This window comes from Contarinia nasturtii, unplaced genomic scaffold (genome assembly GCF_009176525.2).
Source record: "Contarinia nasturtii isolate CC-2019 unplaced genomic scaffold, AAFC_CNas_1.1 Cnas_scaffold_1366, whole genome shotgun sequence".
Lineage (NCBI taxonomy): Eukaryota > Metazoa > Arthropoda > Insecta > Diptera > Cecidomyiidae > Contarinia > Contarinia nasturtii.
In genome coordinates, this window is record NW_022198703.1 from 132,924 (window position 1) to 157,246 (window position 24,323).

Genomic DNA, 24,323 nt, shown 5'->3' on the forward strand with positions numbered 1-24,323 from the left:
GGATTGAAGAGAGACAAAAAATCGAAACGAAAAGAAACAGAGAATAATATCACCTTAGTAGAGCTGGTAACCATTGTCAATACAAAGAATTTTTTGACATGAGCATATTAAATGCATAAACGCGCTTTTCTATGGTAAAATTGGCAAAACTAAATATCAATTGTATTTGCGTATATGCCGCCATTATATTGACTTTTTCATTGAAAATAGTGAATCGCATTGTTGAGTTCTTGTGTACATTTATATGCTTTAAAAAGGCGTGTATTTTTACATTTTTGACAAAATAAATTTACTGTGAATCATAGAATTTCGAGTTTTCATCAGTTGTGTCGTGTAGTTTTGTGAATAAAATTTTAGTGACTTAAATTCAATAGGTAGAATCTATTGCATCCATACCTAACTGAAAAAAATATTAAACTATAAAACAATATGGAAAATGGTTCCAATAATTCAGGACCACCAATGAGAGGTGGATTTCGTGGTCGTGGGGGTAAAGTTCAATTTATATGAATATAAATATATAATATATTAGTATATTTCTCAATTTTAAATTTCGTTTAGGTATGCCGCGTGGAAGTTTCGATGGTCGTGGCAGGTAAATCTTCATTTACAATAATATAGAAAAAGCCACTCATAAATAAAATACGCATTTTCAGAGGCCGTGGAATGGGCAGAGGTGGTGGACCGATGGGTTCGATGCCTAGAGGATTCAATGGGCCACCAGCTTTGAGACGTGGATTAATGCGTGGTATTATGAGTCGAGGAATGAATTTTAGGTAAACTATAACTCTATTGAAAATATCGAGAGGAGAGTATGTTTTTATTCAGACCTTACTCAGCTTTAAGCGCTGAATAACATACTCTCTTCTCGATATATTCAATAGAACTATCCTTCTTTTAAAAATTTATAAGTATACTTTTCATCTAAATTAAAGAGGTGGGCCGTCCAGAGGAAATCCGGGACGTGGTGGAAGACCAATGAATTATAACTATCAGAACCAAAGGTAACGCAAAAAATGTGAACAGTTGAATGAAAATTTTACGTTTAACTCTTGATTTTCAATTTTAGCACAAACATAGGACCACCTTCAAATGATGTCGCTCAAAAGCCTGAGGCATCATCCAATACTCCAAATCCCAGTTCACAACAGACATCAAAACCAACTCAAAATAATTCGCATTCTTCAGCAAATGATCAGAGCAACACAGCACCAATCAATCAATCTGGACCACCTACATCTAAAGGTAGGAAGTGTTTCATATTACTTTAAAATAATACTAAGACAAAAAAAAAATAATTTCAAGTAATTGGAAATTCGATTCGAGGTGGAAGAGGAGGTGGCATGTCACAACGTCGTGGAGGAAGCAGCTATAATCCCAATATAAATGTCACTGGAAATGATATACAACAAGGTAAATTAACTTTTGACCAAGTTTATAGGAAAAAAGCCATTATAAAATATAAAAAAGTATCATCAAATTACGTCCGGAGATACGACAATTGTGTAAAACAAAAAAGCCGACGAAAACTTAGAGTCTTATCAATTAAACATGCCTAAAAATTCTTGTTCGTTTGAAATAATATCACAGTCTTAGTTGGAAAAAACGACAGCGACGCATATTTTCCGCTATTCTGTAAATTGATGTATCTCTTAATCGATTTTTGTGAAAATTGGTATTTGAGGATATTTTGGTACAAGAAAACCGAATCTGAAAACTTTTGCGATACAATGGAAATCTCTCCGTACAAAAATTCAAAAATTCATTCATCTTAAAATATAAAATTGTGTCAACAGCCGATCAATTAAGTTGAATAAATTATGATTTTCGTCTCAAAAATTTATTACCTTTTCACCTTTTTGTGCTTTCTTCCAATATATCAAAGCAAATTCCTTTAATATGTTGGGAAAAACACAAAAGTCATGTATTTTGAAAATCATATTATTTTAAAATGAGTCAGTGAAATGATGACACAATCAAATATTTTAAGATGGCTACGTCTCATTTATGTTATTTCTTGTGCGAATATTCAATTTTTTCTATATCCAGTGATTTTTTCGTATCTTTTTTGAGGGAAATGTATCCAAATTTCATCGCATCGCAAAATGAATCTGACAACTGCCACTACTGTGAATAATAACTTAGTATATATTTGTATATTCAGAACGTTACAGACGTGTGTAAGGGGAAAGTATTGCAATGGGTCAAAATTTACGAAACCTCAAAAACATGTTTTCTAGACTTTTTGAGGTCAGAGAACCCGAATCAGGCCGTTTTGAGCATGATTGTTGTGGGTCTGTTCCACGTCGTACGTCGTACGTTGTCCTCTGTACGCCAAATTTGTCCATCGATTATCACACCACCCAGGAAAGTTATTTAAAATCTGACTTCACAGGATGATTGGGGGTCGCGAGGAATAGGAATCATTAGCTTTTGAGCGACTTTGGTTGATGGATAAAAATTTCATGCCTGGAGTGATACCTATGGAAAAGAGTCCAATTTTCGTCCAAAAGTCAAACTTTATATAGACTTAAACACTCAAAAATATGTACTGACACGATAAAATCGAATTCGACGTTAATTTTGAGATACAATTAAGTTTTAACAGAGTTTTTTTGAAAAAATCGTGAAAAATTTAATTTTTGTATGGGAGCCATGCTTTTACGCTACCGTAATGATGTGAAACTTTGCACAGACTATTTTTTACACAAAAAAATAACATTCTGAAAGTTTGATGAGATTTCAATCAAAATTAGGGATACCTCCCATACAAAAATTTCAATTTTTGGTTCAAAAACGATTATTTTGTATGGGAGGTACTCATAATTTTCGTTGAAATTTCTCCAAACTTTTCGAATGTTATTTTTTTGTGAAAAAAATAATCTGTGCAAAGTTTCACGTGCTTACGATATTCTGCTATTAAATCAAAGAATATTTCGATGCCGAACACATTTTTTGGCCTCAAACTTAATGCCGCTTGAAAGGCTTGAAAATACGAACAAATATTATTTTGAACTAGCTTAATAGAATACGCATCTACCACCGTGCGGAATACTTCGTCTTACTTTTGTAAGACTCTTTATTTTACTTTTAGTTCATACTGACGCAATGAAGCAACGTTCAGAATTTACAAATGTATAATAAGTTTATAATCAAAAAAACACAGAAAAAATATCTACCAACTATTTTCGTCACAAAATAAATCAGAAATTTTTTGTTTCGTCAATCGTTCTTCAATAGAGGCTATTTATTTGATATCAATAGTTTTGTGAGCGCTATTTTCCATCTTTGAATCTTTTTCAAATACAATGAAAATATGGATTTTTAGGTTATTTTTGGATCAAAATGATATAAATTATGTTTTATAATGAGGATATATGCACATTTTTTTATCTTTGACTTAGGACTTGAATTGATGAACTTTTCAAAAGAACATATGCAGTCTTTTTCGAGATAATGTCTGTTATGTGTCCAGACGCTCACATTTTAGTTTTTGGCCAATTTGGCCATCGCAAGTTGAAATTTTTAAGCTGAAATTGGCACCATTCGATAGTTTACTTCTAGACCTTTACAATGGTATTCCAATGTCCTTGGTATGTCAAGTTGAGGCGCCACAGTGACTGCATGAAAAAATGGCAGTTTTTGCCCACATTTTCACTATTTTGGAAAAAAGAATTTTCCTGGATATGAGCTATACGGCATTTTATAGCTCAGACCAAAAATCGATGAAATTTACAAAAAAAAACTATTGAACCGTTCTTGCGAGAAAAGACGGTCAATTTTTGGTTTTTGACCAATTTGGCCACCTCTACATGAAATTTTTAGGTCGCAGTTCACCACCAGAGTTTACTTTAAGACCTTTCCAACAAATGCGTAGTTTTACTTTTCATCACATACCTAGTGTGTAAGGTAAAGCATTGGAATCGGTCGAAAAATTAAGACTCATAAAAAATCAACGAATCTAGCGTTTTTTCGATGTCCGAATGTATGTGCGTACCCTGTACCCTGTACGCAAAAATTTGTTAACACGCTAACTTTCAAACAAGAAAAGTAATTCAAAATCTGACTTCTCAGGATGATTAGAGGTGCCGAGGAATAGAAACCATTAGATTTTGAGCGACTTTGGTTGATAGAGTGAAGTGTCATGTCTGGTTTGATGCCAATGAGCATCCATGGGGAAAATTCAATTTTTTTCCAAAAGTCTTCAGGAGTCGACGACATCATTTGGCGCCATCTATGGCCATTAGAGTGGTTCAATTTTGACATTTTTTCAAGAATCAAAAATCCTACCCCTATAACCTCTGTAGGAAGGTCATAGAAACATGACTATATCAACGAATTCGAAAAAAAAATTATATAGTAGGACCCAGAAGTATGTTTATTTTTTATAAATGGGATGGAAAGTTGGCATTTTTCTTAAAAAACGCAAATTTTTCATAATTTTATCGATTATGCGACCATGTTCATAGATCAGTTCGACTTAAATGCTTTTCTGACCCTTCAAATTGATTTTAATCAATATTTATAATGGTTTGGCATGGCATACAATCCATTAGAATGCATTTAAAACGATTTAAAATTATGTTGTACTCGGCTAATTCGTCGATAAAATGCTTAAGAGTTGAAAAGTAACTTGAGTGCATGGCCATTTTTCGATCCTTAAATGTTGTCGAATCAGTGCGAAACTACTTTCATTCGATTCCTCGTTGAAAATTAGGTGGGAAATGTGGTATATGCATTGTTGATCGGATGGTCTATGTGTTGGATGTAAAGAGTGAATTCAGATAAACTATTTAGAAACACTAAAACACATCTTTTCGATTTAATGAATCTTTTTAGACTGACAATATATTTATTGTATTCTATGATTTTATACTTGATATTTTAATCTAAGTGAACTTGATTATTCTCAATACTATCCATGAAATATGGTACGTCTTCCGTACCAATCATGATCCTTCGCTGAAAATCGCTGAAAATAGCATTTTTGATAAACATGATTATCTCATATGGGAAATTATGAGAAATCTGTAAAGAAAAAAACATTCTGACGGTTGGATGGTCCTGTTCTATAACTGGCCGCTTGCTTGCCCTAGTAATTTTGAGTTTTTGTATGGTTTCCAAGCGATTTTTTCAATTTTTCGAGGGAAAAAAATCGGTACTACTCAAGTTCACACAGTTGACTCGTTGGATATCGATGCTATTTTCATGATAAACCATTGCATCATTTGCTAGGGGGTAGGCACTTGTGTTCGTAATCTCCGAATAGTGATGTGAATATCATATTTGTATTAGTATACATGTTCGCTGTGCGAAATTTCTTCGACTTCGTGTAGTTCAATACGTTTGTATTCCGCCATCTTGGAATCACGGAAATCTAAGAAAATAACAATTGACTAAAAAAAATGATAAAAAGAAAAGTGTACATTTTTGCTGCCTTTATAGCATAATATTAAAATATATCAAAATTCACATGGTTTTATAAATCACTCGAATACAATACATAAACAGATATTGAAAAAAAAAACAATATTATGTAAAATAAATATTTATCCGCACTTATGTTGGAATTAAATTGATTCTATTTGTGTTCACAGGATCTAATCCCCCGTCAAAACCTTTTTATCGTGGAGGTTTATCTCGAGGTCGTGGGGGATTTCAGCAAGGTCCGACCAGACCGAATGGTCCAATGCATGGATCTAATCATCAGCCAGGAATGATGCAGCCTGGAAGTGAGTTTTCTCGTTTCAAATTTTTCATTCAAATTTTTATATTTCTATTTCTAAATTTATTTTCAAAAACCTACGTATTTTTAATTTTGTTAATTACGATAACTTTTCAATAGTTCCACTCAAAAGAGGACCTCCCATTGGATTACCAGGACCGAAACGAGGTAAGCCATATGTTTTAGAAATGATTTGTTGCAATATTAATATATGATTTGTTACAATTGAAAGTCCGAGAATGAAAGCGAGACTTCTGTTCACAACTTATTGAAATGTAACACCACCATACAAACAGTGCTGACTGTCAGCATATTTTGTATGGCGGTGTTACATTTCAATAAGTTGTGAATAGAAGTCTCGCTTTCATTCTCGGGCAATCAATTGTTAATAAAAATGATTTGTTACAATAATAATATTCTTTTATAACAATGAATTCTGAACTAATATAATAAATATCGTTGGTTATTTAATTATTTTTCCAATATTTTTTCTGCTATATTTTGCAAATTAAATTGTGTGAATGGAAAAAAGCATTTTTATTGCATTTTGTTAACATTATTTCCAGGTCGCTATGAACAAACGCCATCACATCGTTTACAAAAATATCCAATGCAAGGGCCACAAGGTCCTACCCCACCGCAATTACAAGGTCCTCCAAATCATCAGCAACCACAATCGCAGCCAAACTATAGTAATAACTACCCCAATTCGATACCCCCAATGCAACATCAACCAAACAACTACTATGGACCACAAGGTAAATTATATTTATAATATTTGGTGTTCAGAGTATTTCAATCTCACTTGATCTTTCGTTTTTCTTCAATTTGAAATATATTAAATTTAATGAAGGTTTAAGAACTGAAGCAGACAAAGTTTTCAATAAAAATGTTTTCTAATGTTAAAGAGAATGTCTTACATCCGTGAGATGGCCTTTTCCGCACTCTAATCCACGGCACGCATTTATTACATATTTTTCATACAAAAATTACTAAAAACGTGAATTTTTTATGGAGGTCATTTCTCGTAAGGATGTGTAACTATGCACAGGTTATTTAATATTCTGAGAGTTTGAAGAAATTGCAATGCATATTAGGTATACCATTAGATATTATATATTTGGGTAAGAAAATAAGATTCTTGAGTTTTTTTTTTCAATTACTACGAACATTTATTGCATTTTGTTTTCGATTTTTGGCTTTTTGTTGAAAATTGTTGGTATCGCAAAAATAACATCAGATTCTATTTCCGCGTGAATACAAACTTAACTGAGCATTTAAATATTAGTCTATAATAAATACATGTTATGGATTTATAGTGTTAACAGGGTACGCACATACATAACTATGACGAGAAAACGGATGATTCGTGTTCTCTGGCCCCAAAAATATTGGGAAAATAAGTTTTTGAGTGTTCTTAGTTTTTCGCCCGATTCCAATACTTTAGCTTACACACTCGGTATGTGTGAAAAAGTAACTTTTTTGGTAAAATTGTTATGGTACTCTGTTAAGTTAATATTTCATTCTATATGTTTATGATCAATTGTTGATTGTGGGAAATAACGACAACATTTTTACAACAATTATTATTGAACTTTCAGGCAATGGTGGGTATGATCAAATGGGTCAAATTCATGACTATTCGCAAAATTATGTACCACCACCATCTCAATCTGCTTATAGTACTAATGGCTACTCACAATATCCTCAACAAAGCTACCCACAAACAAGTGAATATGACCAAAGTCAAGGATATTCTCAAGATTATAAGTAAGATACACAATGTGTAATAATACAGTTTTATTCATGCTAATAAAAAATGTTCATTTTTACAATTTAAAGTACAACATCATACCAACAAGATGCACGTTATCCAACTGGCTATACACAGTCGGACTACAATACAACCAACTATGGAACATCTACAGATTATAATACTTCGACTTCTGACTACTCACAAGCTGGAACATATGATAACAGATCATACAGTGGATATGGTGAGTTTTCATACATTATTTTTCAAAAGTAGATATTTAGTAGTAAATATATATATAACCCCCTTCCTTATATCGATTACGACATTGAAAAATATTTAATTCGTGTTCAGGTCACAATAGGAGACCAAATCACTATAAAAATCAAGTATTCGCATAAAAATTGAAAAAAAATTCTTCACCCTGATATGTAACTAATCAAATTATAGGCATACTGATGATTTAAATATACCTGAAATATTTGGATAAGAGAAAAATATACATTTTGCTATCAAAAATTTAACACAATATTTAAAACTGAGATTGTTTGGTTAATAATGAAGGGTTTTCCATAATTATGAAAAAAATCGTGTTATGCTCATAAGCAAGAATTTGTTATTGATAATTCATTATTTATTATTCGTTCAATAACTTTATATATTTAGATATTTTTTTGGATAGAGAAATATTTCATAATTTATATAGCGAAGAAAGTTGAACATAAATGCTAAAAAATTATACAGGTGCCAGTATTTATACGACGGTATATTTACGCCAAAAGACAATTTTAAATACTCAATAATAAAATATAAATTGAAGGCAAAAGTAAGACATTTGAAAAACAATGCATAAAGTATGAATTTACTGCGTCCTTTTCATAAATAGTAAAAAAACACACAATATAGCCTCTTTGAAATCGTTTATTATTTCAACGCTTGCCATAAGTTGATTAAGTGATTATGATTTTTTTGGCTGGTACATTACAAAAAAGTTAAATGCGGAATGGTTTAGTATTTAAAATTAAAACTGCGAGTATAATTTCATCAGCAGCTAGGTGGTAGATAAATTATTCTACTGTAGAATCGAATTTTATGAATCCACCATTCCACAAATAATGGAAATTTTTTTCACGCAATTCACGTGTATAACGAAAAAAAAAGAGTTGGTCCATTGATGTAACGTATATATGTTATTTACGGGTTTTACTATATCTATTTGGCACAAATACGGACTGTAGTGTTGAACAAACCTAGAGTTTTCGTTTGTATTATTGGGTTCAACGAAGATTCGAAAAAATCAAAGCCGGGCGAACAACAAACGTAGCAAAGACGTTAATAAATCCATTATTTTTTTGTATAAACAATCCGTTTGACGGATTCATTTCGAATCCACAAATCCAAGTGTCTTCCCCATAACAATATAGTTTTCAAATTAACAGGTTTAGAAATATAAAAGTGATTTTTCATTATGAATTATTTATTTTATAATTGTTTTTAACTACAAAAATTGCGTCCACTACTTTGTCCGGAAAAGTATTATCATCATTTTTAATTGATCAGAACTTTCACTAGTATTAAACCACATTAATAGGTTAGAATAAAAACTCGACTAAACAAAATATGCTCAAATAGAGTTGTTCCATTTTTTAAGACTCAAAATAAATACGGAAGACAACATCTGACGTTAAGCCTTGTTAAGAAATTGATAATATAGTCTTTCACTTTCAGCAATAATAGTGGACAGTCTATTTAATCTGTTCTTAGAGTAGATAATAACAATGGTTTTGGTAATAAATCAATACTTTTATTTATATTACAGTCTATGATAACCTAATTCTTAAAAGTCTATCTATAGAAGTTATTAGTCATTGTCTGTGATATTTTGCTTAGTTCTTAATTAAGAATTAAGACATTACAGTTTCTGATAAAGAAATATTTCATATGATCACGATCAAAGTTTTTAAAATAAAATCACAAAATATCATGCTATCATGCATAAAAACCAAAAACCGAAGATTTATAAAAAAAGATAAAAATTGATAAACAAAAAATTCGCACGAATCATGAAAAAAAGTTATTACATCTAAATTCAATATGTGATCATATACAGCTTCAAGTTCCTAAACATCTTTACATCTTTTTTTAATGCTAAAAAAAGAATATTGGAGAAATTACTCAAGAAATTTCTCGTTTGTGACTTATTAATTCAATATCTAAGATAACATGACAGATCTTTTCACTTGCATAAACGAAGATGTGTAAAATACTTACATAAAATATTTACGCGTGAAATTTGGTTTCGAAAGTTTAAGCATTCATTTAAAACTGAAATGAAAAAATATTACGCTGCAGCGTAAGTAAAAGAATAAGGCTAATTCTTTTTGGAAGGAGCCCTCCCAGTTAGAGGGATAATACTGTAGAACAGTAATATAATAGTGACCCAATTGTCACTAGGAACTTGTGAAAGACAATAACGAAGACAATCACATTTATTTTCGTCAATAATCGATCGTTATCAAAAAAGTTAAATATAATTCAAAACAGGAATATATATATCATCATTTATATTAAAAAGTAATGCATTTCTTATCTAACCACATTACAGATACAAACTATACAGGCTATACAGCCAAATCTGATGCATACCAAAGTCATGCGGGTTATTATTAAGATTGTGGAGATTTAAGTGTAAGAATATAAATGAATAAATGATACCTATTATGGTTAATAATCAAATATTATTCATTTTAACAAACATTAGACAAAATAATGTAATAAATAATGTCAGTAACACACAATGATAGCAAGACCATCTGATTGGACGTAAATATTTTCAATTAATTATTAACTTTTAATATTCACATAATATACTTATACATATTTCCTTCGAATTTCGATCCTTAAATTCAAAAAATACTTGACAAAACCAGTTTACGTCTAAAACAATCCGATAAAATATTGACTTTATCAATTTTTCAGGAGAAAAAATATTCGGAATTATTAAATACAAAAACATAAGTATTTATTTAAGCTAACCACGTACTGCATGCAAGGAACACATTTTGTATTTTTTTTTCTTGTTCGTTTCTATTTTATTCCTTGTATATGCAAATTTTAATGTGTAATTTATAATTTAATGAATATGATCAGTAATAATATAAATAAAAAAATTGTTGCCCTGGATTGCAATTTAACTTTATCTGGAATAAAATAAACCAACCGTGAATAATTAGCTTGAATTTTCGTTCAAATTTAGTACTGCTCTAATCTTATATTGTAAAATTTATAAAAAAAAAAATAAAGGAAATATTTTCATCAGAATCAAATTCACATATAACTCAATAGAAATGAACGAGTTTAATTAACGCTCATAAACTGATCCCAAAATATATAAAATCTTTAGTTTTTAAGTATAGGAAAAAAATATAAAATACATAATTTGAAAATACCTAATAAATTTTTGTGAACAAAAAAACACCCAAATGCCCAAATGACTTTCAATATCAAGTACGCAAAAACTGTTTCAAATATTTGTAGTTTCATAATTTTCAGACGACTCTTAAATAAAATGAAATGGTTCTTCAATTTCTAAAAGCCATTCACCCCATGAATACTAAAAAGAATAGTAAAAAATCAAAAAATCGTAGTTTACTTCACCATTGTTTGTGCAATTGGTATGAAAAAATAATGAAAACCAACTCTAAACACAAGAAATACTAGAAAAAATTTATGAATTATAAAAAAAAAACTATTGATTACCCTCAATCTCCATTCATAAGAATACTAATACAATGTTTGGTACATGGGGACGACGTGAAAAGTACGATTAAAAAACTTGACATCAGTACATAACTTTAAATGGTACAAATTCGCAATAGATGACGCTTATAAATCGACAAACACGCTTAGATTTTATTGGAAGAAAAATGAAATATATTGAAAAAATTTCAATTTTTTTAATTTAAATAAAAAAAATATTTGTATATGAGAAAATGGAGTACAAAGAGGATGAATTCAAAGCAACGTTCCATGAAGATTCACCATTGGCATTGTCATGTACAAGGTGTACAATAAAGGAAAAAGTAAGGCAATTGGAATGATGGTTTCAATAACCAACGACATTTTAAGAATGTTTTGCCGAGCGCTAGTCCGCATTTTGATGATTGTGATTGCCGCACTTGTTTTATTGAGTTTGAGAAGAGTTTTGCGGATTTTCAACGTGTTCGGAGGGGTCTTCGGCCGCCGGCCCAGCGCTGGCAATCCAGAAACCACTATTAGATGCCACAACAATCTCAGCTGTTAATTTTTCATCGATGGAAAACAAAAAAGGTAACTCAGAAATGAGTACTTCACACAATTTAAACGATGAAAAATATTCAAAACAGCTGGTTATCCATTCACAAAATGTAAATGGATTAAAAACAAAAATTCCGGAGTTTGTGGCGGAAATTCTAGTGCACCATTCGCAAATTTACATGCTGCGAGAGACTCATCTGAATGACGCCATCAATTCGAATGACTTGTTTCCGCAGATGTACGATGTATATCGTTGTGATCGGTCACCAAACACTGAGAGGGACCAAGTTCATCACAAGGAGAATGGAGGAGGAGTTTTGATCGCTGTTAACAACAAGCTAAAGTCGGTTTGCATTGGGACGGGTGACCTGTTCGGTGCGGAACAGATTTGGGTAAAAGTATCTGGACTAAAACGAAACATCATTTTGGTAGAATTATATATTCGGCCAGACTCAACACTCAAGGTATATGAAAACAACTTGAATGCCTTGAGAGAAATCGCATCAAAGTTAAGTATAAATGATGTTTTAGTAGTTTCCGGTGATTTTAATTTGCCCAAATTGATTTGGTTTGTTGACGAAGATGAGGACCCTGACATAGCAATAGCTATCAATGCAGCCAGTGAAAAAGAGAAGATAGTGCTGGATACTTGCTATGAACTGGGACTTCACCAGATTAACAAGAGCTGCAACCAAAATGGTCGTATGCTTGATTTAATCTGGACAAATGATGTAGAGCTATCTCAATGTTACATGAGTGAATATCATTTGGTAAATTTTGAGAAGCACCACAATGCAATCAATATTCGATATGATGAGCCTGTCATCAAAACTGTTGTAACAGAACAAACAATTAGAGATTACATAAATGCTGACTATAAACTAATAAATGAGTCACTCCTTGATGTTGACTGGGATAAGGAATTCGATGCAAATTCATTAGAATTAAGACTAAACAATTTCTATACAATTGTAAAGTCAACAATCGAAACTCATGTCCAGTTAAAAACAAAAGTCATCAGGAAGCAACCGATATGGTTTAACAAGCCACTAATCGAGTTGAAAAACAAATTCAGCAAAGCTCATCGGATTAAAAAAAAGGTCAACACAATTGATTCAGTAGAAAATTTTAAACAATTAAGAAGAGAATATAAACGCAGTGCACGGTCAGCACTCAAGGATTACAGAATTGAGATGGAGAATCTAATAGACGAAGATCCAAAGAAGTTTTTCAGACATGTGAATAACATAAAATTGAAAAGTGATGATCTGCCGCATGAGATGTCTTATCTGGATATGAGGGCAGATGACCAGTCTACAATCGCTGGTTTCTTTGCAAAGCACTTTGCCTCAGCCTACAGCTCTTTGATGGGAGATCTACGATATGACAACACGGAGATTGAAAATATTCGCGACATTTGTGCTGAAATATCACCGATTCAAATAACTGAGGAGCTTGTTGGACAACAAATTGACATGCTTCCGGATGATCTAGTCAGTGGTCCCGATGAAATACCAAATAAATTTATAAAGCATTGTTTGGTTTCATTGCGGGGGCCAATCACAACATTGTTAAAAGAATCTCTTGAAACATGCACTGTACCACAGATTTGGAGAACGTCTTTTGTCAGACCGGTTTACAAAAACGGTGACAGAAACAAGATTCAAAATTACCGTGGTGTCGCTCTTCAGTGTATAGTGTCAAAAATTCTTGATTCGATCGTCACGAACCATCTCAATCAATATCTTAAGAACATAGTACACGAAAGTCAGCATGGGTTCATCAAAAATAGGTCAACGATAACGAACTTGGCAGAATTTACATCGAATACGATAATCAACATGGGAAAGGGACATCAAACAGACACCATATATTTGGACATCGCAAAGGCTTTTGATTCTGTGAATATAAAATTACTTATTCAAAAGCTAAACATCATGGGATTGAATACACAGCTGTTAAAATGGATCGAATCGTATTTGTCTGGACGCAGACAAATAGTAAAGATATCAGATACCAAATCAGACCCAATCGAAGTAACTTCTGGTACTGGTCAAGGTTATCCCATTGGCGCAACTTTGTTCATCATGTTTGTGATAGATCTACCTTTCGTCGTGACCAAATCTTGCATTCTTTCATTCGCTGATGATACCAAGATTTCAAAATGTATAAAATCAGAAGATGACTGCATTCATCTTCAAAGGGATTTGGATCGTGTGGCAAATTACTATGAACGCAATTTATTAAAGTTGAACGTTAACAAAACAAAAATAATATCATATCATCGTGGATCACTGAAATATGAATATAATTACAACGTAGATGGCGTGCAAATTGAAAGAGTTGAAATAATGAAGGAATTGGGAGTATTGCTTGATGTGAAGATGAATTTCAAATCACACATCGAGCATGTTGTTGCAAAGGCAAAATCAAGATTTGCTTGGGTAAAATTCAACAGCAGGGATTTTGTCGACCCATGGACACTAAAACGCCTTTACTTTGCATTTATTTTACCGATTATTGAGTATGGATCAGAAATATGGAATCTACACAACGACAATATGTGCAAAAGAATAGAGTCAATACAAAAACAATTCTTATTGTATGCTCTAAGGAGAATGGAGAGACGCAAGATGGCGTAAAGTCAACTTATGTTTCAAACAGTATGAATTATTATGATTCAGCACATGACACCAGAGCAACACCACTATTTGATTTACCAATTAGGAGAACTGATTACACAAAATATGAGCCAATAAATTATATGCTTACATCATTCAACGATTATTATGCCAAAAAATTGCAAAACAGTGATAAAAGTTTGATTGATTTAGAAGTAAATTTATCAACAGTTAAACAAAGAATAGAAAATTATTTAAAGCAAAACAGATAAATACAAAATGTTTGTTATGGATTAGTAGTTGCAAAATTAATTTATGAATATTATATTATTTACATATAAGGAGAGAAGCAATAATTTTTCAGTTACACTCTCAAAAATGCTTGATAAAAATTAAATTATATCATATTATATTTATTTAATCAAAATATTTTCAATAAACCACCAAGGCGGAGGAACGCTGTTCGGTGCAGTTATTATTATTATTATTATTATAATTATTATTAAATGTGTGATTCCTAGTGTTTCTCTGAATATAATTCTTTTAAAGTACTATAGAAAATATCAAATTTGATATTTGTCGTTTCGAAATGTCAAAAAATGTTGGTTTACTTTCAAAATGCACAGATGTTTTCAAGAAGAAATTAGTTATAATTATAATTTTATAGAAAATTTTAAAGCACTCAATTTATTTCATCATATATGATATTTCAGTATGCCATACTGACTGTCGACAAGATACACACGCAACGGTGTTGAGTATAGTGCACATCATTGTTTAAATTCTCAAATTAATTACTTTGAAAATATTTGGTATTTTTCATTTTCTGCCAATACTTTATTAGACTTTCTAAGCGTGTTTGTCGATTTATAAGTCTATTGCGAATTTGTACCATTTTTAGTTATGAGGGACTGGCGCTGATGTCAAGTTTTTTCACGTCCCATGGTTTGGTAGGGTGATTGACTTTTTCTAAAAAAATGTAGGTATCAAAGCCTAAAGCTCAGAGTAGTTGTATAAACATGAGTAACAAAAATAGCAACGAATATCATGGCATTTCAAATCACACATTGAGCATGTCACGGCTAAAGCCAAATCAAGACTGGCTTGGTTAAAGTTCTACGGCAAGGATTTCGTCGATCCATGGACAATTAAACGCCTTTATTTTACATTTGTATTACCAATCATCGAATATGGATCGGAAATATGGAATCCACACTACGACAATATGTGCAAAAGAATAGAGTCAATACAAAAACAATTTTTACTTTATGCGCTAAGGAGAATGAACTGGGATAGCTATAGACTTCCAAAATATGAGCATAGACTGCTATTTCTACAAATGATTACGCTGGAGGAAAGACGCAAGATGGCGCAAGTGTCTTTCATCTTCAAAATTATTAATGGAGATATGAAGTCAACTCATATATCAAACAGTTTAAATTATTATAATTCAGCGCATAATACCCGTGCAATACCGCTTTTTAATATTCCAGTTAGAGGAAGTGATTACACAAAATATGAACCAATTAATTATATGCTTATTACATTCAATGATTATTATACAAAGAAAACACCAAATTGTGATACTAAGTTGATTGATTTAGAAGTAAATTTATCGACGGTAAAGCTTAGAATTGAGAAATATTTGAAAGAAAATAGATGAATTGTAAACATAAATGAAATCTTTTTATAAAAATTATTATTCAAAAATGCTTGATGCAAGAATTTAATCATATTGTATTTATTTAAATTATTTTGAATAAACCACCAAGGCGAAGGAACGCTGTTCGGTGCAGTTATTATTATTATGATCGGGCAGTGTCCACTGATTACTGAGCCAGCATGTCTGAGTTTTTTTAAAACCGCATGATTGAAATTTGTCAATATTGAATAAAAAAGGAAAAGTTTGTTCGGAGACCTCTTCAATTTTCATAGAAAGGACTCAAAATCTACCTGTAATTGGAGAAATTTCTAAAGATTTTCAACATTTTGTGATTATTTGAATTCCAAAAGAGTGTGTCAAACATAAGTCCCACCGCCGGGTGGTTTTGTTGTCTTTTTTCTGTCCTTTCTTTCTTTTTTGCATTTCCTGCATCTACGATTGATTGATGTCATACTGTCTTTGGTCAAAGACAATTTTCTTTCAAGCGGTAATTTAAAAAAATTCAGACCTTCCCGGGGTCTAATTGAACACGGCTAAGTAATCAGTAGACACTGCCTATTTAAAAATTCAAATTTGTTGACTTTTGAAATTCTTTTATTACTTTTCCGCACACACCTAGTGGTAAAGTATTGGAGTCGGTCGAAAAGTTAGCAACCTCAAAAAACATGTTTCTGGGTGTTTTAGGGGTTACAGCTTGACAAAATTGATATGTTATTAACGGTCAATAATATTAGCGGTTATTAATATATCATCATTTTTCCGAAAATATCGTGAAAAAGTTACCTTTTTTCCATCAACCAAAAAGTGAAGTATTTTTAATATGAAGTTTTCATACATGAATTCAGTGTGGAATTCCCAAATTGATAATATTATATCTTATTAATTCAAAACATATTTTCTAGAAATTAATAAGATTATTAAAAAATTATTAAAATATGTTATTAATATGTTGGCGGCATACGAGGGGTCCGAGGGGTCTGATCTAGCCAATCTAGCGTTTTTTCGATGTATGTGCGTGGTACCCTGTACCCTGTACGCAAAAATTTGTTGACACGATAACTTTCAAACAAGAAAAGTAATTCAAAATCTGACTTCACAGGATGATTGGGGGTGCCGAGGAATAGAAACCATTAGATTTTCAGCGACTTTGGTTGATAGAGTGACGTATCATGTCTGGAATGATGCCCAAAGGAAAAATTCAATTTTTAATCCAAAATCGATATTAAATGTATACTTAAACACTCAAAATTATGTATTGGGGGGTTTCTGGGTACGAAAAAACCGAATATGACGTTAGTTTCGCGATACAAATATATTTCGACACAATGTTCATACAAAAATTTAAAAAAAATTGAATTTTTGTATGAAAGCCATGCCTGTATAATATCGTAATGATATGAAACTTTGCACAGGTTATTTTTATCACACAAAAATAACATTCTGAGAGTTTGAAGAAATTTTAATGCATATTAGGGGTACCTCCCGAACAAAATTTTGGAGTTTTTGCTCATAAACGAAATTTTTTTATGGAAGGTATTGAAGGCTCAATTGTATTGAAATTTCTTCAAATTTGCTGAGATTATGTTGTTTGGCAAGAAAATTAGATTTACAAGTTCTCACTGTAATTAAATTTCTGTAACTACACATTTTGGGAAAAATCCAATAAATTTCCAATCAACAAACCGCAATAAATGTTTGTTTGAAGTAATTTAATCGCCATAAAAACTTATGAATCTTATTTTCTTGCCAAAATACACAATATCACCCATACAAAATTTTGGATGTTTTGCTCGAAAACGAAAATTTTGTGTGGAAGTACCCCTAAATTGTATTAAAATGTCTTCAAACTTTCAGAATGTTACTTTTGTGTGAAAAACATACCCTGTGCAAAGTTTCACGTCATTACGATATTATTGAAAAATGTATCAGAAATTATTTGTATCGCAAAAATAATGTCAGATTCAGTTTTCTCATGAATTCATATTTTCGATTCATTTTTAATTACAGAAAACTAGGACCATTTTTTAAAAAAATCGAGGACACTATGCAAAAAATTTCCGCTCGCCACCTTTATTCTCATTTCTTTTTCAGTTACATAAAAAATTTCTAATGTTATGAGCAGTCAATAGTTTTTGAGTGTATACAAACGAGAGAGATGATAAAAATAATGCACAACATGTAGAAAACAAATATCGCATTCAGCACACGAATTAAATAGCGTCTATGAAATTGCAGCCGCTATATCCATAGCTGAATACTGGTTATGAGATATGTTGTCTATCAATAAATGTCTTAATATTGCTGATATTATTGATAAGTTTACAGAAAAAGATTGGAGAATCGAATTATAGATAACATAATATCTAATAACATTATAAATTAGCCATGTAATTGAAGAAGAAATTGGAATAAAGTGGCGAGCGAAGCTAGCCGGATTTTTTTGCATAGTGTCCTCGATTTTTTTTAAAATTGTCCTCTCTTAAGTAAGAATTGTTCTCGAAAATCACAGAGAATCGATTACTGATTATGAAGAATTATAAAAAGACTCATCAAAAATGGAAAAATCTAAAGCAGAAAATTATTAGAAAACATCAAAAAAATGGAAAAAAAAAATCGAGAACGGTGAATAACAAACATACATAGCAGTAAGATAAGAACGATAAACGATAACGATACGAATGAATATTCTCAAATGAACATTACAATATAATATGTATGTTATTAAAAAGACCCAATCGAATTAAATTACCACGCTTTATATGCGTATTAATAGTGCAGCCAACTATAGTAAAAACTAACATTGGACACCATTTTTTAAGCAAAGTTCTAGTTGAAAACAAAAAAAATCTCTTCCTTGCAGTAAATGAAGTTTACGTTGGTTGTGATAATTCAAATAATTACTTTCATAAAATGTCATACACAAGACATATCGCACAATTTAAGACCATAAACATTTACATATAACATATATTATATAAAATATTTTGGACGCGATTAAAAGAATCGATAAGTGCATCCAATAAAAGAGTATTTTGAAGTATTTTTTCTATTCGAACTTTGTGATATTATAAATCAAACTGAAAGTAAATGAAAAACAAACTTGATTTTAATAAAATAAGAGTGTCTTACAAAGCTTGTATTTGTTTTGCTTATTAAACTTGTGTGCATGAAGTAACTCAAAGTACATCACATACAATTCGTAGAAGAAATATCACTATTTATGCCCTTGCAAAAAAAAACAACACAGACGGGAGTTTTGCGTAAATTAAACAATTTAAAATGATTCGCGAATAATTTCTTATGCAAGAAGAAAATTTTTGAAAACAACGAAAGATTCAAGTGCCCAAAATATTAATAATACAGAACATTTTATTTTCAGCGCCAATAAATTCATACTGTCTCTGATTTGAACAACAAATTAACAATTTAACAGAGTTTTCAAAAACTTATATAAATTTCAGAAAAAAACGAATAAAATAATAAAGGATGCAATAATAACTATTAGTTATTAGCTGAACATACAAAACCATTGAATTTTTGAAAAAAGAAACAAAATGAAACATAGATAAAGAAATAAAAATATCGATAAATTATAATTTAAAGCTCTTGAAAAATATATCTTCAAAACCTACAGGCTTGTTGAATTTCAGTTCTCTCTTGAGAATTTTTGACCAATGCCATAATATTTACATTTTTGTAGTTTTTCATTGCACAGTGCACATTTGTTTCATTTACTTGTGAATTCAACGTGTGAGTGCCACTGCTAAATCCACAAAACTTATAATATACATATTATAATAAAAATTTCAATATTATGGCATTGGACAAAAAATTTCCCAAGGAGATCTGAAATTCGACAAGGCCACATCAGTTTCAGCAGATCAATTGAAATTATTTATTTCGAATTAAAAAAAAATTGAATATCATTCAAGTTCGATGCAATGAATTCTGAAAAAATTATATTAAAAATTGTTTTAAAAAAAGTTTCAATTTTGAAGACTATAATGTGAAAATGAAATGACTATTACTCGGAAAATAACAACATATAATCAATTGAATCCACAGGTTTAAACACACATTTTACAAAAATTGTTGATTCTCTGGAAATCTGTTTATGTAATATTTACAATTATAAAGAAAATGAATAATTATGCCACTTATTATCTATTGACAGCTACTACATGATAACGGATTTGAAATTTGTTCATCCTCAAAGTTTGATAAAACCTTGTTTGTGTTATGATTCCATACGAAAAGATGTGGTAAGTATAATATCATAATATAATTTGTATATTTAGTTGGGCAAAAGAAATAATTTGTAACACAAATTCACCCATTATCAGGCACAAATTCCTGTCAAATTTAAGGCCGGATTTATGTGTACTTTTCGGTCACATTCAGAAGTGAATCAAAGCACGACTACAATGACAGCTGGGCAACGCAGCAACTTCATTATGGTTGTAACTGTTTATGTTGAGTGGCACAAATTTGTACCATTTTTGATTTAGGCGATCGAAATTTATGCCATTTTTTAGTTTCGCTGGCAACCGCACCATGGCGCTTCTGTCAACGTTGCTTGTCATCGCCGCGCTTTGATGTGAATACATGGAAAAGAGAAACGACAATCATTAGTAGAATTGTTTTGATTGTTTTTCCATTTCATTGATTTTATCGTCGTTGAAAAACGAATTCCATATCCCGCTCGATTATGATCTCTTTCGTAATCTCTGTATCTAAATTTTATTGATTCCATTTGAGTATGATTGGAAAACATATGAATGTCATTTTTGAAATTCTTCATAAAGTGATTTGTTTTATATTCCGAGTTAAAAACATACCTTTAAATCGGCCAAATCAGGCCAGAATGCTTTCAAGCAGCTTGGTCTCATGTTCATTGTTCAAATATTGCTCAGTGTTCAAAATTTACTAAGTGTTCAAGATTTACGAAGCGTACAAATGGGTGTATAGCAGTTATGAGCGAGCAAAACTTGTATGGATAGTTTTGCTAATTTCATTTATTTTGGAAAGTCCCTAGCAAATCGGAAGAATTTTTCTAAATTCCGAAAACCTCAGCAAATTTGAATAATTTGGAACTTGGAGCCATAACACAGCCATAGACTATTGGTTAGCGTGCCAGGTTTGTGAGCATAAGAACGCGAGTTCGATTCTCGGTCAAATTTCGTCCGATATTTTTCCATCGTCATTCGCTCAGGAATTATCAGTGGTTGCGGAATAGATTTGGACGAGTTTCGGGCTTGTGGAGTGATTCGGGGGTCACTAAAAGCCGTCGGTCCCGTGTGTGCAGAATGAATAATGAGTTCAGCATAGACACATGGAGTGCCTTCACGTTATGTTGGTGTGTTGGATATGCCAAATATCTAATACGTCAACCGTAAAACCATATAGTGCTGAACTACTGGTGAATATACCGGTAAATCAGTGGTGGTAGCATTTTTACATTGAATAGAGGAACCTCGCGCCATCTGGAGTATGGTAGAGTTATGAATGTTCACAACAACTGCAGTGAGATGGTCTAGGCCCTGCCGAACAGCTATGGTCACAAAAGGCTCATGCTGAACGAGCAGGGGCCACAGGAGCCCGTGCCGAACAGATGAAAGCCCGGCAGTCGAGTAGCATCATAACTTGCAATAGGTTTACCACAGGCTTGTTGAATTCCTAATTTTAATTAACCTGAGAAACGAGGTAAACTATGGATATAACTGAAAAGTTCAAAAATTACAAATCCAATAATCCAAGGCCACAGCAATGAAATCCCTACTAAAGAGCTAGATGGCGGTGACAGTGGTGATGGAGTTTTTAAATTTATTTGAACGACGCCATATTTTTATATTTGTCCATTATAACGTACTTGTAACAGAAGAAACACACAGACCATGTCCACACTAGTGGACATAAATGATTTGAAGAATACTTGCAACCATTAATGTGAACTAAATCGAATTTGCAAACATACGATGAAAATGGCTTTCAAAGTGTGTTTCAAAATACTGTCACTAATACTGTCACTGATGTCGACACCATTCTGTGTTATTGTTGTTGTCGTTTCATTGCTGTGTCCAAGGCGAATTGAATAGTTTGGATCAAACATTTCACACACATTTGAATGGTTAAGAATAATAATGAAACTTAATTTTGGTTCAAACTGGAGTGTCCCGCAGAATTATTTCAAATGAAAGTGTCCCGAATATTTGTTTCAAACTAAAATGTCCCTACAAAAAAGATTCATGTAAATTTTCCTAAGTGCCATTTTCATTTGCAATCAATTTGAGGGAAACTTCGATTGTAAACTTTTTTTTGAGTCCTATTCATAGAAATTTTTTCGGGGGACAGTTTGAGAAAAAGTTTTTTTTTTGACATTTCAATCATAATTTTATGTACTATATGTATGAGAACTGAGAAAAAATCTCTTCAATAGGTATCACATAGCAAGTTTATATGAAACTCTCGGAAACTCGGTATAGAGCACTCAAACAGTGAAAAAAGTCCAGATCGTGATTTAGATGATAAGGAATGCGATTTTTTTCATTCTTATTTCACCAGGTGATACAGAAAATTGAGTAGTATTTGAGAATCGAAGAAAAAAAATTTAATTATTTTTTTCATTTTTCGCGATTTTTTATGCCATCTATATGGGAAGCTTCTATGAAAAACACGGAAGACCGCTGAAATGGCAAATACGAAATATGTACGGACGTACGACGATGTCATTTCAGCGGTCTTCCGTGTTTTTCATACAAGCTTCCCATATAGATGGTATAAAAAATCGCGAAAAATTAAAAAAATTATTAATTTGTTTTCTTCGATTCTCAAATACTACTCAATTTTCTGTATCACCTGGTGAAATCAGAATGAAAAAAATCGCATTCCATATCATCTAAATCACGATCTGAGCTTTTTTCACTGTTTGAGTGCCCTATACCGAGTCTCCGAGAGTTTCATATAAACTTGCTATGTACCTATTGAACAGATTTTTTCTCAGTTCTCATACATATAGTACATAAAATTATGATTGAAATGTCAAAAAAAATAAACTTTTTTTCAAACTGTCCCCCGAAAAAATTTCTATGAATAGGACTCAGAAAAAAGTTTACAATCGAAGTGTCCCTCAAATTTATTGCAAATGAAAATGGCACTTAGGAAAATTTACATGAATCTTTTTTGTAGGGACATTTTAGTTTGAAACAAATATTCGGGACACTTTAATTTGAAATAATTCTGCGGGACACTCCAGTTTGAACCAAAATTAAGTTTCATTATTATTCTTAACCATTCATTTGTGTATTTCAGGTTTTCAGGTGTAATGTAAATTTTTGAAGTTTTTTTTTTTTTTTTTTTTTTCATTTTGAAACACAATTGATTCGAAGAAATGTTAAAATTTACTTTTATTTTTTTATAGATAAATAAATATGTTTAAGAAAAAAAATTAAAAGAAATTATTTAAATTCTTCTATTAGAAAAATGCAATTCTCTGTTTTACATTGCTATGACATTGTAAGTCTGTGTGCAGTCGTATGTATAATATCACGCGCCACTTCGTCTAACCGGGACCAAACCGTGGCCGAGCTGTCAAATCACAAATGTCATTAGTTGACCCTATCGAAATCTGCTGTCAAGCAAAGTAAATATTGATTATTGTATTACATTTTGTATGAGATTTATAAATAAATATAAAAAAACAATGTGTGGGCACAGTGGCTACTACGACTACTGCGGCACTATTCGATCAACTGAGTTAAGCTGCACAAGCTTTGCTCAGGAGATAAATGGGTGACCGTTTAGAACATCGAATGTAGTCGTAAAATACTGTGTCAACCGTGTCTGTGTACAACAAAGGTATGGATTTCAGCACAGACACTTAGGGTGGGTCGATTTTTTTAAAGTGACAATATCAAATGGCCTGGGGTGGCTATGAGTAGTACATACCAAGTGGGAACATTCTGCATCATTACTTTTTCTGAAGTGATGCATCCTGTCTGGGGAGCTGGATTTGAAAAAATCTCGATTTTGGCCAAAATGGGACATATTTTCTAATGAAATTCTTAAAATAAAATATAAATAACTCTGTTAAAGTATTAAAAACATGACTGCTCTATAGTCAATTTTCATCGTAGAACCGAATGGGAGCATTTTCAAGCGTTTACCACTTGAGGAAAGGTCTCAAAAATGTGATTTTATTGGAAAAGGGTAAGAAAAATGAAAATGTCCAATGAATGGATCATGAAATGTGTCACAATTTTTCAAATT

General features: G+C 31.7%; 1 protein-coding gene across 3 annotated transcripts; it reads left to right on the top strand.

Moving 5' to 3' along the window:
* Positions 1-107: 107 nt before the first annotated feature.
* Positions 108-20,758, top strand: LOC116345572 (basic salivary proline-rich protein 2-like). 3 transcript variants are annotated; one of them, XR_004201522.1, is made up of 13 exons: positions 108-490; positions 562-595; positions 657-776; positions 936-1,004; positions 1,070-1,245; positions 1,306-1,413; positions 5,598-5,732; positions 5,846-5,893; positions 6,292-6,483; positions 7,327-7,495; positions 7,568-7,722; positions 20,233-20,320; positions 20,402-20,758. XR_004201522.1 is itself a non-coding variant. In XM_031775010.1 (12 exons), the coding sequence occupies exons 1-12, from the start codon at positions 430-432 to the stop codon at positions 10,146-10,148; spliced, it is 1,311 nt and encodes a 436-aa protein (XP_031630870.1). In that variant the 5' UTR covers positions 108-429; the 3' UTR covers positions 10,149-10,209. The 3 variants fall into 3 exon arrangements, 2 of the variants coding, with proteins under 2 accessions (XP_031630870.1, XP_031630869.1); XM_031775010.1 differs by lacking the exons at positions 20,233-20,320; positions 20,402-20,758 and adding an exon at positions 10,084-10,209 and having other exon boundaries at positions 1,327-1,413; XM_031775009.1 differs by lacking the exons at positions 20,233-20,320; positions 20,402-20,758 and adding an exon at positions 10,084-10,209 and having other exon boundaries at positions 110-490.
* The last annotated feature ends 3,565 nt before the right edge of the window (positions 20,759-24,323 follow it).